Raw genomic sequence first — 18,685 nt, forward strand, 5'->3', positions numbered from 1 at the left:
GTATGTCTAGCTTGTGTGCTATTGTGTGTTTAGGTGTTGTGTAGCTGCTAGATCCTAGTAACCCATGTTTACCTTTTGTAAACGACTTCAATAAAATACAAGAAAAGACCAACCATGTGTGCTTATTTAGTGGAGGACATTCGAATGTTAACTGGCTGTCCAGCTTTGCACAGGTAAACAAGCTATAAGACTGCTTGTATTGGAGATTTTAAATGCAAGATATCATCCAGTACTTAATTTTTTCTTTATTTATTTGCTGATATGGAACCGATATCAATATCTGATCGGGACACTTTTCTGCTTTTTGTTTGTATTTTTTTTTTTGTGATGATACCACATCAGAGTACCAGTAATGACAAGGAAGAATAGTGTAATGATAACCATAGAACAATAAATATAACATCAAAGGGTCTAACTACTCCATAATATCAATTACATAGACAACACTATGCAAATAGTATCCAGCTGTAATGGTTCATGAGTAGCATGAAAATAGCGTTAGAAGTTGCAAGCAAAAATGTGTATGTGTATTGTTTCTATTTAAGTGCCAGTATTAAGTACAGTCCTGTTCTCTCTTTATAAGGCAGTGGTTCTCAATATTATTTAACCAAAATTAATAAGCTGTAAGATGAACTTCCTTTTCTCACCTGTCACTCCAGGCTCCATTCCACTCCGTCTTTCCCCAGGGATTCCTCATGCGGATCATCGGGATGGTGTCATTCTTGAAGTAGGCTATCAGCCCGTGACCCAGACGCACCTTCTTTACTGCCGTCACAGAGTACGCGTGACCTTTCACCAGCCCATTAGCCATTTTGAGCTCAATTTCATGAGGTTCCGCCTGAGGAAAAGAAAAACATCTAACATCCCGTGAAGATGAATTCTCTTCAATTCCCACACCGCGCCACCACAAGGACACAGCACAGACCTTAATGGAGGAGCTTATGATGCCGCCTCGGTCGTACACCTTCAGTAGGTCTACAAAGAGATGGTCTAGCTTCTTCTGGTCTTTGTAGTAAGCCTCGCCCTCCAGGTTGATGGCCTCAGACACAGCTCCACTGAAGTCCACCACGGCGTCTCCAGTGTTGCCCCCCTCAAGCGACTCATAGCAGCCAGAGAGCCTGAATTAGGGCACAGGGGACGTGTTCATACCGTTGTAATTATCGACAATCATTACAAAAAAAAACAGCACGGAAATATTACTACAGTATATTCATACATAATAATTTCTAATTAATTCACGGTTTTCATAAATATTTTTAAAATATTTAATTAAATTACAATATTGTTATTATTTATTTACAATTATTGTAATTTTCATGGTAATCATGACATTAAAATTAGTACAAATATTATTATTATTGTTATGATTACTAATATTACTACAACTGCAATAATATTGAAATAATACAAAATTAAAAAAATCTAAATCATTATCAAAGGCTATCAGAATTATTGTTATCATAATATTATTATAAATAATTGGTATTCCAAATGTATTCAACAGCTACTTTTTATTAAGTATTTCATATTTGTAGCTTAAGTTTAATATATATGTTTCATATTTCATATTGAGTGTAAGGCTGCAGCTAACGATTATTTTTCTATCGATTAATCTATAGATTATTTTTTTCGATTAATCGGTTAATCTATAGATTATTTTTTTCGATTAATCTATAAATTATTTTTCCTTTTACCGATTATTTTTTTATTCAGAATGAAGATGAAAAAATATATGTAGGCCCGTTTTTTCAAAAGGCCTGGCTTTTATTTACAAAAAAAGAAGTATGGCCTCTCAGTCAACATTGACAACAACATGATTAAATATTCTGTAACAATGTAAACATTTAAAACTTTTAACATTTAACAAAATTAAAAGTAGCTTATTTGCTTTTTAATGTGCAAATATAAAAGTCAACATCCAGTGCAAATCTTAATATTCTGCAATTGTATAAGCATTTCAAAAGTAAAAGTATTGCTTATTTTGCTTTAAAATGTGCAAAAATAAAGATAAGCATCCAATACAAAAAAGTGCAAAACTAAATATTCTATTGCTCTGTATTATATACTAATGTCAGGATTATTATTACAGTAGTAGCAGTATTGTTGAAAACATTTACTGCTCCTCACATTTAATATTGATAATAGGAATAAATAATAAATATGTATTTTGTTAGATGTCTGTGATTTGCATGAATGATAATCATTTTTAATTTGTAGATAATACTAACGACAAAAATAATGCCGTATTAATATTTTAAAATTATAACAACCATTTTAAAGTAATAAGATTAGCATATGCCATATCATTATTTATAATTAACACAGAATGGTGAGTCGGCATGTTGTAATAGAAAAGAAAGACAGCAATGATCTTCTTTGACACAAATACTTAAAATAAATTATAATAGTTTTTATTAGAATTTGTATGTGATGAATTTTAAAAAAGTGTACTCACTTGGCATAGGCCTTCTCCAACAGAGCACTCCAGTATTCATTGTTGTCTTTGGAGTGACAGTAGATGAGTTCTCCGTTTATTGTAGGAAGGCGGTCATCCACCACAACATCCACCCACTTGCCAAACACCCAAAACTGAAAGTGAAAGATTCCGGCATATTCCTCCGGGTGTTTGGAGTCCCACTCCTGCTCCTTCCAGTCCGGAATGACCTGGAAACACAAGTTTTAAAGACTTTTTTTTAAAGTTTAGTACTTTATTAGGGGAAAGAAGACTTATTTGACTTAGTTATGCGAGTTTGGCTGGAATGAGTGAAACTGAGGTGAAATCCTGCTGTCAGCTAGGTTGCATATATGTTAGCATGCGGTTGCTCAGACATACTAACAGCCCTTCATTTCAACAACAACAACAATCAAATAAGCTCACCCTTTTCCACAGGTTAGGTTTCAGGGCCAAGCAAGAGCAAGCAGCTACAAACCAGCAGTTCCCCACTGAGCCTTGGTTCAAGTCATGGGAGCTGACGCCCTCCACAAACAGGTGCGGGTCATTGCTGATCTCCTGCAGCACATTAGTAACATTTATTAGTGACACGCAAACATCTTTTACACCCTAAAAACTATGTCTTCTTTAATCACATGACAGAGTGAGCGATGCTGTCTCCAAACCAATTATATTCAATAAACATACCTTCAGGGAAAAGGACCATGTTTGCTAAAAGTCAAAATGGCATGAATTGATTAACGTGGATCCCGACTTAAACAAGTTGAAAAACTTATTTGGGTGTTACCATTTGGTGGTCAATTGTACGGAATATGTACTGTACTGTACAATCTACTAATAAAAGTTTCAATCAATCAAACAAATGGCCGCTATGTGCCTTGATACAGAAAACCATGTGATCATTTCCAGCCAATCTGATCAAAGAAAGCTAACTTTATTACTTTGAAGAAGCTATGGTTAACTCGTTGAACAAAAACAGTGAGTAGTATATACAAGTATCAGTAAAGTGGAAAAACAAGTTGACTTTATATGCTTATTTGTGTTACACTGTATCCATTAAACCATATCCATTTGTATTTACGATCCACAAAGTGTGTGAAAACACCACATCACAAATTCAGTCGGCCATTTTAAATATTCTGCCCTGAATATCTTTGGCAATTTCCGTAGATTTTACGTCACTGTAGTAACGCTTCTGCACTCTGACCATTATATTACATCAGTCAAACTGGAAATACGCTAAAATTGAAAAGAGATGTGGTGTTTACCTTTCACAATCCTTAAGTCAAGAACAAATATGCTCGGCTTTTTTTAAGCATTCGAAATCCTAAATTAAGATTAAGATTAAAGTACCAATGATTATCACACACACACACTAGATGTGGTGAAATTTGTCCTCTGCATTTGACCCATCCCCTTGGGGAGCAGTGGGCAGCAGCGGCGCCGCGCCCGGGAATCATTTTGGTGATTTAACCCCCAACTCCAACCCGCGTTGCTGAGTGCCAAGCAGGGAGGTTATGGGTCCCATTTTTATAGTTTTTGGTATGACTCGGCTGGGATTTGAACTCCAACCTACCGATCTCAGGGCGGACACTCTAACCACTAGGCCACTGAGCGGATAAATAGCTAACAATTGAGTCAACACTCACATTCACACACTAGAGCCAATTTAGTGTTGCCAATCAACCTATCCCCAGGTGCATGTCTTTAGAGGTGGGAGGAAGCCGGAGTACCTGGAGGGAACCCATGCAGTCACGGGGAGAACATGCAAACTCCACACAGAAACTATCTGTGTTGGCCCTGCGATGAGGTGGCGACTTGTCCAGGGTGTACCCCGCCTTCCGCCCGATTGTAGCTGAGATAGGCTCCAGCGCCCCCCGCGACCCCGAAGGGAATAAGCGGTAGAAAATGGATGGATTGAGTCAACAGCATTGATAGCAGTGAGCTAATGCTAGTTTACAGTAAGCCGGCGCTTACTCTGATAATTGCTAAAAATAAATTCTAGATTATAATTAATGAATCTCTCACTTGGTAGTAGACAAATGTGGCCATGGTCTGACAGGCTGGTCAACTTTGACATCCCCCGAGATGGTGAAAAAGACACTTTTTTCACCCTTCGTGAGGATTGTGATTGAGTCTTCATCTAAACGGAATTATGTGAGCGTCCTATTGTTCGGCATCCCAGCGAGAGTAGAAATTGCACAGTAAGTGTTTGTTTTATTATGGTTAATTTGTATGTTTAGCACTTAGCAATGCTGCTGATGCTATAGTGTTTCAATAAAGCTGCATTTGTTTAGCACTCAACTTCTAAAAAAAAATTGCTCATCTTACATGTGTTTGGGCTCAAAAATGTTTATTATCAAAAAATTCCTACATTTCCAGGAATTGTACATTTTTTAGGAACATTTTTACTACTCCAAATCAATGGGTAATTTTTCAAACTTTTAAATTTCTCAATTGCTAGTATGCCAAAATTAGCATGGTATACAGCTCAGAATCATATATTTGGGTATTTGACGCATGGTATCATTCAGCTTTTTTCCTAGCAATTTTTGTAGGTGTACACTTTAGAGTCACATATTTTGGTATTTGAAGCTTGCTAACAATTAGCATGCTAACATTTTTGCAAATTTAGCAGGTATACAGATAAGAGTCATATTTTTTGTGACCTGACGCTATCTGGCCAAAGTGATAACTTTTAGCATTTCAATTCGGCCTCTGCTTTTTAGCATTAACACACAAGTTCTACCAATTGCTTTTACTAGTTTGTTGTTTAAGATTTCAAATTGCACTTTAAAGGGGAATTGCTCTTTTTTTTGGAATTTTGCCTATCGTTCACAATCATTATAAGAGACGAGAACACACGTGGGGTTTTTTTTGACGATTTTAAAGAGGATAAAAAACGGTTGAAAGATGCGGCAAATGGGAGTCACCGTTGTAACCTTCAAAGCCCTCTAAAACAACTTCAAAACCCTCCATCAACATTTCATACACACTGAAAGTCTATATAAAATGTAGTAACAGACATGTTCATAACAATTTGTTAAATATTTCGCCATATTTTGATCATTTTAATCATTTCCGGGACTGATTTATTTCGTGCATTGATTTCTGTTTACATAGCAGCAAACGTCTGACTTCTGGCAACATGTGTGTTCCTACTTCCGGAATCAAACACACGTGTAACTTGGTTACAGACAATGAAGACGACTATTTTTGGACAAATGAGGATTTACAACCTTATACTTTTGAAGCAAAATATACTGCTGCTTATAGAAGCAAGGATGAAGGAAGAGTGAGATGTTGGAGCAGACGGACGCCAGGAGAAGGGAATGAAAGCGAATTTGACGCGAAAAATATGGAACTTTGGAGACAAGCTAGGTCGCCTTGAATGGATTGCTCACCCAAAATCAAGAGGAAACGTCCCCGGCCAGCTGGACCAGACTAACTGTCCATCGAGTGAGTCACTTTAATATCGATCATGATACACGCAGCACGTCATGTGTGTTAGTACAACTGCAGTACATATGCTGTCTGGCTAGCTGTGTACAAACAAAACATGAAATGTGGGCTAATACTTAACAAGATTGATAATATGATCGTTCATGTTTTTCAGTCATACAGATTGGTGTTCTATCGCAGCGTTGTGCATTACAAACTCAAATGTGTTTCGTGTTGTTGTAGAAGCTAGCTTATCTCTTGCCGTAGTTACCTTGTACGGCTAATGCCGTAGCATGCCGATGTGTTACTACGATAGAAAAAGTGTTCCTTAGTGTTTGCTCTTACAATAACAATGTGGCTTCAGTTGGTTATTATACAGGTTACGGACCGTAAAGGTAAAAGTATTGTTGACAGTTTTTGAATGCATTTTTAAAGTTATTTAGAGGTAGAATTGATTGCTCCCATTAACTGCATTGCTGGCCACCTCGAACAAGCCGCTTTTTATATGTTAGAAAGCGAAAAAAAATTATTTACTTTTGTCTTCTTGTCTCTCATCGTGAACAATAGGCAACATTACCCAAAACTGCAGTTTCCCTTTAAGTTTGTTATTTTTCAAATAAACCTCATTTGTAGCTTTAAACTAATAGTTTTTAAAATATTTTTAAAATGTAAATGTTTTTTAATAACAAAAAAGAATGTCCTAAAATGTATTTTTTTTAAAAAGGTTTATTTCCAAATAAATAATCAATAAACCAACTTAGTATATTACAATTTATCATAGCAAAACAATGTTTTTACTGTTTTATTTTATCTTTATTTTATTGACTACTTGTTGTAAAGTTTTATTTATATTATTTAATTTATGATCGATGAATGTTCTCAATTTTTGTATGATAACTTGTATGAAGTGTTCAGGAAAGTGAAGTATCTATGAATAGAATATTTTATTGTTTATTACTATTAAAGGCCTACTGAAATGAATTTTTTTTTTTATTTAAACGGGAATAGCAGATCCATTCTATGTGTCATACTTGATCATTTCGCGATATTGCCATATTTTTGCTGAAAGGATTTAGTAGAGAAAATCGACGATAAAGTTCGCAACTTTTGCTCGCTGATAAGAGGTCTATTAGCCAAAACACTGTGACTCATGTGACATCGCTGATGTCACATGAGCTAGTATTCCTCACAATTCCCCGTTGTTTACAATGGAGCGAGAGAGATTCGGACCGAGAAAGTGACGATTACCCCATTAATTTGAGCGAGGATGAAAGATTCGTAGATGAGGAACGTTACAGTGAAGGACTTGAGAGGCAGTGATGGACGTATCTTTTTTCGCTCTGACCGTAACTTAGGTACAAGCTGGCTCATTGGATTCCACACTCTCTCCTTTTTCTATTGTGTATCACAGATTTGTATTTTAAACCATCTCAGATACTATATCCTCTTGAAAATGAGAGTCGAGAACACGAAATGGACATTCACAGTGACTGAACATGTAAATACACGATTAATAATATTCAGCTTTGCGAAGCTAAAAAAATAGAAGCTAACCTAGCTACGTAGCCAACGTGATAGCATCAGTCTCAAATGCAGATAGAAACTAAATTTAAAAAAACCCTGACTGGATGGATAGACAGAAGATCAATAATACTAATAAACCATGAACATGTAAATACACGATTAATAATATTCAGCTTGGCGAATCTAAAAAATAGAAGCTAACCTAGCTACGTAGCCAACGTGATAGCATCAGTCTCAAATGCGGATAGAAACTAAATTTTAAAAAACCCTGACTGGATGGATAGACAGAAGATCAATAATACTATTAAACTATGAACATGTAAATACACGATTAATAATATTCCGCTTGGCGAAGCTAAAAAAAAACAGAAGCTAACCTAGCTACGTAGCCAACGTGATAGCATCAGTCTCAAATGCAGATAGAAACTAAATTAAAAAAAACCCTGACTGGATGGATAGACAGAAGATCAATAATACTATTAAACCATGAACATGTAAATACACGATTAATAATATTCAGCTTGGCATAGCTAAAAAAACAGAAGCTAACTTAGATGCGGCGGCGGGCGTTGTACGCTTTTGACGACACCCCGGCCGCCATCAGAGTCGGCAAGAAACATATATTTCCCCAAAGTTACGTACGTGACATGCACATATCGACACGCACGTACGGGCAAGCGATCAAATGTTTGGAAGCCAAAGCTAGACTCACCGTAGTGCGTCTGCTATCCTGCTCAAAACACAACACAACCTCCTGGTGTTGGTGTTGCTGTAGTCCGCCGCTCCACCGATCGCACCTACAACTTTCTTATTTGCAGTCTCCATTGTCCATTAAACAAATTGCAAAAGATTCACCAACACAGATGTCCAGAATACTGTGGAATTTTGTCGAAGAAAACAAGAGGCTTTTCTATCGGGTCCGACGGGGTCCAACCACTTCCGTTGCTTTTGTGACGTCACGCGCATAAATCATATCCAAAGGAGTTTTTCCAACCGGAAGTGTGGCGGGAATTTTAAAATTGCACTTTATAAGTTAACCCGGCCGTATTGGCATGTGTTGCAATGTTAGGATTTCATCATTGATATATAACTATCAGACTGCGTGGTTGGTAGTAGTGGGTTTCAGTAGGCCTTTAATAGTAGTACTAGTATCTGTATCATTATCATCATTATTACAAATCATATCATGCCTTCGTGTGGATGCGAGTAATTACGTGTCCCAAAGTATCCACTTGTCATTTGTTTTAATTTGCAAACATGGAAGTGAGGATTTCACTGAGGAATATTTTTTCTGATGCACACGAGCCTAGTTATTACAGTAATCTCATCAGATGCGATAATGAGCTTTGTAGCGGCTGCCTGCTTCACATGAATGTGGGAGTTACATTCAGTCAAAAATGTATTCATCTGGCTTTAATTCACTGTGTTGACTGTTGCACAAAAACAATGATTAGTACACGACATGACTTGTACATTTGATATGATTCACAATAAATCACTTCAACAGTAAGTCTGGACTACTTCTTATTGACTTCCAGAAGTTTCCCAACAGAAACTGACACAAATACCCACTCAATCACTCACCCCAGGACGTTTCCATTGCGCAATACCACGCGGTGGTTTCCGAAAATACAGCGACGAATCTATAGCTGGAAACTCTGGATCCTCAAAGAGTTTTTTACTCTTGATGCATTCCTTCTTGAGCTCAGCGTAGTGCTGGTTCTTGTAGGGGGTCGCAGAGGAGAACATGTTGCACTCGTGGAAGACTCACGCCTGCAAAGAGGAATAATCCACACTTGTATTTGTTTGGGGGTGAATCTCCATGGTACAGCGGTTTCTTGCTCTTATTTTAGGAAAAATCCTTGTAATAAATACATCCCTCTGAGTAGGTCTAACTCTGGAAAGTGAGAGTTATTATGGGCATTTCTTAAACGCAAATCTTCCCTGAAAACAATGTGTAGTACTTTTCCGCTACAAAGATGTGCACAAAAGAAAGCAGCGGTATGGTCCCAAAGTCTACTTAGATCATGCACCACATGACTAAAGCAGCTCTCCCCTCAGGGGAATGAACATATTTTAACTTTTCACCGCTTTGACCCCTTCATTCTGAATTTATTAGTCAAATAAAAACACAATATTAATCCAATACTCAACATGAAATGACAAAATATACTTGGATTTAAGCAACATGCTCTCTGTTTGTTTCTTATTGTTTAAACCAATAGTAAAAGCAACAATATCAATAACAATAAGACATTAAACAACAACAAACATAATTGATTACAATAACAGAAACAATACATATCATTATTATTATTATTATCACTTATCTATCACCATCAACAACAACAGCAAGTGTAAGACAGCGGTCATACACTTGCGTTGTATGTCATAAGCTTGATAACCACACTTAAGCCATTATTCACCCCGAGGAAAAAAAGATACATATTTTAAGTTCATTTAATAGTTAAAACAAATCCATATATTATATCCCATATTTCAAAATATGACTCGTTATCAACACTTTTTCGACTGACATCCTTTCCATAGCTTATGTACACTAGTTATCCATTTTTTCAGTGTTATTGTTTTTGTTTTAATGCATATTGATAGGCCCTCTGTTTAGATATATTTGACATAGTAGACCAGAAGCCCTCCTCCTGTTTGCAGGGTTGGAATTGGGGGTTAAATCACCAAAAATGTTTCCGGGTGCGGCCACCGCTGCTGCCCACTGCTCCCCTCACCTCCCAGGGGGTGAACAAGGGCATGGGTCAAATGCAGAGGAAAAATGTTGCCACACCTAGTGTGTGTGTGACAATCATTGGTACTTTAACTTTAACTTTAACTTTAACTTTAACTTTAATAAACATCCCCATTCATTTTCACTAGAATGGGGATGTACTGCCCCTGCCAAGAAGGGGGCAACAACGAGGCATAGGCGTCACAATAAAAAAACAGCAGAAGAAGACGACTCGAATAAAGAAGATCAACAAATTCTGACCTCTATCAATAGATCATAACACTCCTCCGAATATAAATATATTTAACATCTTTTTAGCATTTTTTGAAAATGACGTGCCAAGGTCAAATATGCAAATTAAACAATATAGGATCTCAAAGAAAACGATTAAAAATTAAAAAAAAGATTTAATCGTAGTGTATCTATCTGTCTTTTCAAATTGTATGTACAGTAAAAACATGATTGATTACCACATTTTCAAGAGCAGCAGCTAGCGCACTAATCACTTGCTAGCTTAGATGCTTACATGAAGGCACATTAACGTTTTGAAAATAAAACTTGGTTAATACGTTTCAGCATGTGTATAAGTATGTTTGTGCACATTCAACAATATTGTGACAATAATGATAGCTAGGGGCGTTCCGATTTTATATTGAGATGGAATATCGGTCCGATAATAGCAAAAATTAAGTAGATATCAGCTAGAAAAAATATCTCAGTTTGCAAGCAGTCCTACAGCATGTTTACTTATGCAAAACCGGACAGCCGGTTAAAATCTAAATGTCCTCCAATAAGCACACAAGATTGGACTTTTGAAGTATTTTACTCAATTAATTTACAAAAAGGAAACATGGTGTGTAGACTACAGCTCCAATAATGGACATTGGAGTGTTACTTTCAAAGGCAATATTAAAGTATTGCTAGAAACATAATTTTATATGGGACTTTATTGTATTATATGTATAGTACATGTTCCAAAAAGAAAAAAGCATAAAACACCACCAGAATTAGAGATATTACAAGTCAAAGTGATGAAGCTTAGTGTTACGCTCATGACTTGGTGTAACTAAACATTACCCTATAAGATGAAGGCAATTGCATTTTATTGATATTTGAAATGTATTCAATGTTTATAAATGAATATTTAAATATACTAAATGTAAAAAAGGGAATAAATATACAAAAATAAGATCATTAAATGAAATCTGGTTTGGTTACGCCATCATGAGCGCAACACAAGGTTGTAAAAGTTTCAACTACAATTCTAAACAGGATGTCAAAAGCAAACTGAAATCAAATACACACAGCTTAAAGATTGATCAATACCTATTTAAATTTAGTAATACATAAATATGATGATTTATCAAAATATAAAAGAAATATACCTGAACAGAACGCTCATGATGGTTACACCAAAAAGTAACGCTATGAATCGCGTTTTTCCAAGTTTTTGGGGCATTTTTATGCTATTTCCAAGCATCTCCTTTTTGTTATCGTTGATTTTAAATGGTCAAACTAATGCATATTATATTTGCATGCCCTAGTAAACAAACAAAAAAGTCATATTTATTTTGATTGTTACATTTTGAAATACATTTGTGCAGGTGGGTGCGAATGTACCCATTACCAGAGTTGTACACTGGTAGGTTTTAGGCTACTATGAGCTAGCAGCTACACAACAGCTGAGCACACAACAGCACACAACAGCACACAAGCTAGACATTAGTAAGTGTCCTTAATTGATACAAAATTGCAGTCTAAAACAGCACATTTGTTAACATAAGCAAGTATCAAATATTTAAAAAATTTCCAGTAACAAGCGTGTTTGCATCATTCTCTGCGTTATGACCTTAATTCAGTGAATCGGCGTCATCAAAAACAAATTATTGCTCCACTTCAGAAACTGTCATAAGGTTAGTGTTTTTCATAAATACCATTGTTACCTGAGTAACTTCACTTGATCAAGCCTTTTCAAACAATCCACACTACAAAAATTACAAGTATGTGCTATGGTTCGTGTTGATCGGACTGATATCAGTATCGGCATCGGAAGTAAAAAAAAAAGTTGATATGAAAGGTTCAAATTGTTACATCCCGACGACATCAAGAACCCCCTGCTGAGAAAAAAATCTGGCCCCTGGGAAAATGTAGCACACTTGCCACAAGGTTAGGTACACATGCTCAATGGACACCCAGTACAAGAGTGTCCAACAAATGTGGTTTACAAAGACAAAAATGCAATTTTAGAGCTATTCTAAAACTGCATTTTGTTCAGTTTCATAGTGAACAAAATGGAGCCAAACTGTTGTCTATGGTCTTTGGGGTACATGCCTTTAGAAGAAGACACTTCCTTGATCGATTTATTTCATTGAAAGAAGTTCAAAAATGTCCGTACCTTATCTCGTAGAAACCTACACCTTCTTGCTCCACAATGAGGAAGCTCCTGAGTGTTTTTACCTGCCTGTATGCGTGTCTCCTCCCACACAAAGTCACTGCATTGCTGAAGCCACACCTTGCCTGTTGTCCAACACAATCCTTTTACAACTGTTGTACGTACGTACTGTATATCCTTCCTCTCATATTGTTCCATACTACACCATTTATGGGAAATCACTCACATGACGCAGGTGAGCAATGGTTTGATAATGAAAAGAGTCATGGAGGAAGGGCTACTTGAGTGGTGCTGGACACACTGTGTTTGTTCATGTGCCAAGTGTGCATGTGTGTTATCGCTTTTAGAGTTCCAGGGTCGTGCCATCATGCAGGTTATTTTTGGCATTTACTTAAAAATGTTTGTTTACGATTGGATTTGAGTTCTGGTAAGAGAAACACATTTCCCAAACGCATGGTTGGCCGCTTTATTAGGTTGATGTATGGAAATAGTAAACAAGTTATTTAAGGTACAATTTAACCCTTAAAAGGTTTAATTTGATGAAAAATGTCAGCTTCCCAAGAACGAATATTATATACGTATACGTTCCGTACATAACAGGGGTGTCCAAACGTTTTCCACTTTGGGCCACAAACTAAAAAAAAATAAAAGAACGAAAGATGCTAAAACGAATTCAATGCATATCAGAATATGCTATGCTTTTTGAAATGAAACAGTTGTCTTAGCTTTTGTGTTATAGTTGATAATGCAATTAGTTGTCAGTGTTTTAGCTAATAGACCTCATTAATAATGAACTCATTTCATTTTCACGTCGGTGGCCAATAAAAACCTACAAAGGCCCCCGAGCCGCACTTTGGACAACCTGGTATAATAATAATCCATCCATCCATTTTCTACCGCTTGTCCCTTACGGGGTCGCGGGAGCTGCTGGAGCCTATCTCAGCTGCATTCGGGCGGAAGGCGGGTATTAAGATCGATATTATAGTGACTCACTCGATGGACAGTTCGTGTGGTCCAGCTGGCCAGGGACGTTTTTTCTGGTTTATTTTGGGTAAGCACGCCATTTATGTCGAAATAGCTTGTGTCCAAATTCCACATTTGCAGCTTCGAGTGGCTTTCACCTCACTCTATCGGCCTCCGTCTGCTCCACCATCTCACTCTTCCTTCGTATTGGCTTCTATAAGCAGCAGTTTATCCTCCAGTCATTCAGGTTCAAAAAGATAAGTTTATGAATCATTATTTTTCGAAAAATAGTCGTCTTTGTTGTCCGTTACCAAGTCTACCATAATTAGAACACACACTCGTGTTTGATTCCGGAAGTAGGAACACGCATGTTGCCAGAAGTCAGACATGTGCTGCTACAGAAACAGAAATTAATGCGCGGAATAAATCAGTGCCGGAATTGATTAAAATGATCAAAATATGGTAAATATTACAAATATTATATATTGTTATGAAGGTGTCTGTTATTACATTATATATAGACTTGCAGTGTGTATATGAAACGTCGATGGAGGGTTTTGAAGTTGTTTTAGAGGGCTATGAAGCTTACAACGGTGACTCCCATTAGCCCCATCTTTCAAGCGTTTTTTTAATCCTTTTTAAAATCCTAGAAAAAAAAAAACACGTGTTCGTGTCTCTCATAATGATTGTGAACGATAGGCAAAATTCCAAAAAATGTGCAGTTCCCCTTTAAGTTTGTGTTGAAAGTGTACAAACGTTGACTAAAATGTGGACTTTTGTTGTTTACATTGTTTCTCATGGAGAAAGGTGCTGTATATAGTGTATATACAGTATATATATATATATATATATATATATATATATATATATATATATATATATATATATATATATATATATATATATATATAAAACATACATATGATATATATATACATATATATGTAAAGTATATATAATCTATATATTTGTACAGTACAAAACTCAAATCCAGTATGATTTGTAAATCCGTTTCAACTTATATTCAATTGAATAGACTGCAAAGACAAGCTATTTAATGTTTGAACTGAGAAACTTTTTTTTTTCTTCAAATAATCATTAATTTAGAATTTAATGGCAGCAACACATTGCAAAAAAGTTGGCACAGGGGCATTTTTACCACGGTGTTACATGGCCTTTCCTTTTAACAACACTCAGTAAACATTTGGGAACTGAGGAGACCAATTTTTGAAGCTTTTCAGGTGGAATTATTTCCCATTCTTGCTTGATGTACAGCTTAAGTTGTTCAACAGTCCGGGTTCTCTGTTGTGGTATTTTAGGCTTCATAATGCGCCACACATTTTCAATGGGAGACAGGTCTGGACTACAGGCAGGCCAGTCTAGTACCCGCACTCTTTTACTATGAAGCCACGCTGTTGTAACATGTGCAGAATGTGGCTTGGCATTGTCTTGCTGAAATAAGCAGGGGCGTCCATGAAAAAGACGTTGCTTGGATGGCAACATATGTTGCTCCAAAACCTGTATGTACCTTTCAGCATTAATGGTGCCTTCACAGATGTGTAAGTTACCCATGTCTTGGGCACTAATACACCCCCATACCATTACAGATGCTGGCTTTTCAACTTTGCGCCTATAACAATACGTATGGTTATTTTCCTCTTTGGTCCGGAGGACACGACGTCCACAGTTTCCAAAAACAATTTGAAATGTGGACCACAGAACACTTTTCCACTTTGCATCAGTCCATCTTAGATGAGCTCGGGCCCAGCGAAGTTGGTGGCGTTTCTGGGTGTTGTTGATAAATGGCTTTCGCTTTGCATAGTAGAGTTTTAGCTTGCACTTTCAGATGTAGTGACGAACTGTAGTTACTGACAGTGGTTTTCTGAAGTGTTCCTGAGCCTATGTGGTGATATCCTTTACACACTGATGTCGCTTTTTGATGCAGTACCGCCTGAGGGATCGAAGGTAACGGGCATTGCCGCTTACGTGTGGTGATTTCCTCCAGATTCTCTGAACCTTTTGATGATATTACGGTAGATGGTGAAATCCCTACATTCTTTGCAATAGCTGGTTGAGAAATGTTGTTCTTAAACTGTTCGACAATTTGCTCACGCACTTGTTCGCAAAGTGGTGACACTCACCCCATCCTTGTTTGTGAATGACTGAACATTTCATGGAAGCTACTTTTATACTCGATCATGGCACTCCCCTGTTCCCAATTAGCCTGTTCACCTCTGGGATGTTCCAAATAAGTGTTTGATGAGCATTCCTCAACTTTATCAGTCTTTTTTGCCACTTGTGCCAGCTTTTTTTAAACATGTTGCAGGCATCAAATTCCAAATGAGCTAGTATTTGCAAAAAAAAAAAAAAAAATCCAGTTTGAACATTAAATATCTTGTCTTTGCAGTCTATTCAATTGAATATAGGTTGAAAAGCATTTGCAAATCATTATATTCTGCTTTTATTTACGATTTACACAACGTGCCAATTTCACTGGTTTTGGGTTTGGTATTTGAATGAGAACCAGTAGCGGTTTTTTGGTTACTTATTTTGCACTATTGACTTTATTTTGATGAAATATTTATACGTAATGAAAGCCAGTGTCTTAAATTGTTGGATTCAATTGTTAACAAATAAGTGTGTTAGTTCAAAATAGGTTTGTGCTTGTCCAAACCCTAATCCTAATCCTTCTCTCTGTTTTAACCGTGATCAATCAAATCAAAGGCACAATCATTAAATCATTTTGGAAAATGTCAGAGTGAAAAGTTTGGCAATACTGGCCTGTGTTATTGGATCGATATTAAAACGTCTAGTATCGCCCACCTGTAACGACTAAGTAAGTTGAGGTAACACTCACCTGTGGCGATGTCTTGTTGTCCTTCTTGTACGGAGACCAATGCCCATCAAGACTTACAACACATCCCACTTTTGCGTCTCTCCGTTCCATGAAGGGAAACCATCTGAAAAGCAGCTTTTAAACTATGCAAACTCCCTAAAGCCAATGCGGTAATTAGGCCACGACGTTGAAAACTGGTCTGACTGGTCAGCAGCTCTCTGCAGCAGCCATGCTCAAAGGCAGCTGGGAAGAAAGAGGAGGGAAGAGTGAAACTGAACACCAACTAGCGACTTTTTTACTGGAGGTGAAACAAGCCAAAACCTGTTGGTGTTTGAATTGTATTGCTGCCATAAAGCATCGGTGCATGGGATCATCTAGAGCTTTTATATGGACTGTGGACTGTTGTGCTGTGGCTAGAAAGAGAAGGTTAATAAAGGGGTTTACAAGCCATTCACATGAAGTCAACGGTAGTAAAGCAGACGCACTGACAGGAAGTCTGTTGTCTGGTCCAGAGTTTGGAAGGAGCACAAGAAGCTCTTTCACTCACACACACACACACAAAAACCCCCACAAAGGAGCTTCTTTTTGAGGATAATCTTCAACCGTGAAAGCGAAAGAAGAAGAATGTTTCCACACAGCCAAAAGAAATATGACAAATCCGCACAGGAGATAAACAAACTGGCCCGAGAAGAAACAAGTAAATCTTTGGGATCACGACTGAGCTGAGGAAGAAATGAAAAGGAACATTTTTTCAAATGCAAAGTTCATGAGAAAAAGATGCAGGAGACGCTGAAGACGCCTATGAATATGCAGACTCCATCCTTGTGTTTATTTCCAGTAGTAATGGTTTGTAGAATACACAATGTAATTTGATTCATATCAGACACTAAACAAGATTATTCTTATTTATTTATCTTCTTACATATAAATTACAATTTATAGAGTAAAAATAAGAATGATATAATTATTAAAGCTATGGACATGATATCAGCAGAAAAAAATCTGCATTTTTATTAGATAATGAGTCATATTGGAATATGGGATCCAATATTTAAATGTGTTTTAACTGGTAAATGCACCTAAAATATAATCTATTTTATGCTCGTGGTAAATATTGAACACAATGCTTATGAGGTGCGATGCAAGTGTAAGCCACTGTGACACTATTCTTTTTTTTGTTTTTAATGGCTGTGATGACAATGTAAATGAGGGATTTTTAATCACTGTTATGTTGGAATTATTAGTAATATTGATACTGTTGATGTTATGAATTTTTCTGTGACTACTTCGGATTGTTTTGTGTCATGTTTGTGTCCTCTCAATTACTCTGTTGATTGCTATTCGGATTGTTGCTGGGCCGTGTTTGGTTTGGAATTGGAATTGTTTTATTATTGTATTATTGTGTATTATTTTGTTGGACTGATTAAAAATGTTGTATATTAAAAAATGATTATTTTATAATACATACTGATGGTATTGATAATAATGCAAACTAAACCTATTTGTATCCGATATTGTGGATTGATTATTAATTAGGTTATAATAAAACAAACAGTGCATCCGGAAAGTATTCACAGCGCTTCACTTTTTCCACATTTTGTTATGTTATAGCCTTGATTTAAAATTTAATTAATTCATTTTTGTCTTACAAATTCTACTGACAAAACCCCGTAATGACAACAGGATTTTATTTTTTATTTTGCAAATGTATTAAAAATAATCCAAAAAAAATCACATGTAATAATAATAATAATGGATTAGATTTTATCACGCGCTTTTCTATTATTAGATACTCAAAGCGCTCACGGAGAAGTGGGAACCCATCATTCATTCACACCTGGTGGTGGTAAGCTACATTTGTAGCCACAGCTGCCCTGGGGTAGACTGACGGAAGCGAGGCTGCCAGTTTGCGCCTACGGCCCCTCCGACCACCACCTATCATTCATTCATCATTCATTCATTCACCAGTGTGAGCGGCACCGGGGGCAAGGGTGAAGTGTCCTGCCCAAGGACACAACGGAAGCGATTTGGATGTCAAGAGGCGGGGAGCGAACCTGCAACCTTCAGGCAGGTTTCTGGCACGGCTGCTCTACCCATTACGCTATACTGCCCCGTACATAAGTATTCACAGCCTTTGCTCAATACTTTGTTAATGCTCCCTTGGCATTAATTACAGCCTCAAGTCTTTTTGAATACAATGCCACAAGCTCAGCACACCTATTGTTGGGCAGTTTCGCCCATTCCTCTTTGCAGCACCTCTTAAGCTTCATCAGGTTGGATGGGAAGCTTTGGTTTTCATCCAGGATGTCTCTGTACATTGCTGCATTCATCTTCTGG

The 18,685-nt window shown here is 36.9% G+C and overlaps 1 protein-coding gene across 2 annotated transcripts in view; it reads right to left on the bottom strand.

Annotated features, from left to right (window-relative positions):
• Positions 1-16,781, bottom strand: part of LOC133650461 (calpain-5-like) — a 33,937-nt gene extending 17,156 nt beyond the window's left edge. The window contains exons 1-6 of one of the 2 annotated variants that reach the window (XM_062047715.1): positions 16,370-16,781; positions 9,002-9,190; positions 2,879-3,010; positions 2,456-2,664; positions 926-1,118; positions 648-838 (exon numbers count right to left, since the gene is read on the bottom strand). In XM_062047715.1, coding sequence (XP_061903699.1) covers positions 648-838; positions 926-1,118; positions 2,456-2,664; positions 2,879-3,010; positions 9,002-9,166 — 890 coding nt within the window. In that variant the 5' untranslated portion in view covers positions 9,167-9,190; positions 16,370-16,781. Of the gene's footprint in view, positions 1-647; positions 839-925; positions 1,119-2,455; positions 2,665-2,878; positions 3,011-9,001; positions 9,191-12,552; positions 12,607-16,369 lie in introns of those variants that run through there. The other variant, XM_062047716.1, reaches the window with a different exon arrangement.
• Between the last annotated feature and the right edge of the window lie 1,904 nt (positions 16,782-18,685).

Source organism: Entelurus aequoreus, linkage group LG05 (assembly GCF_033978785.1).
Source record: "Entelurus aequoreus isolate RoL-2023_Sb linkage group LG05, RoL_Eaeq_v1.1, whole genome shotgun sequence".
NCBI classification, from domain to species: domain Eukaryota; kingdom Metazoa; phylum Chordata; class Actinopteri; order Syngnathiformes; family Syngnathidae; genus Entelurus; species Entelurus aequoreus.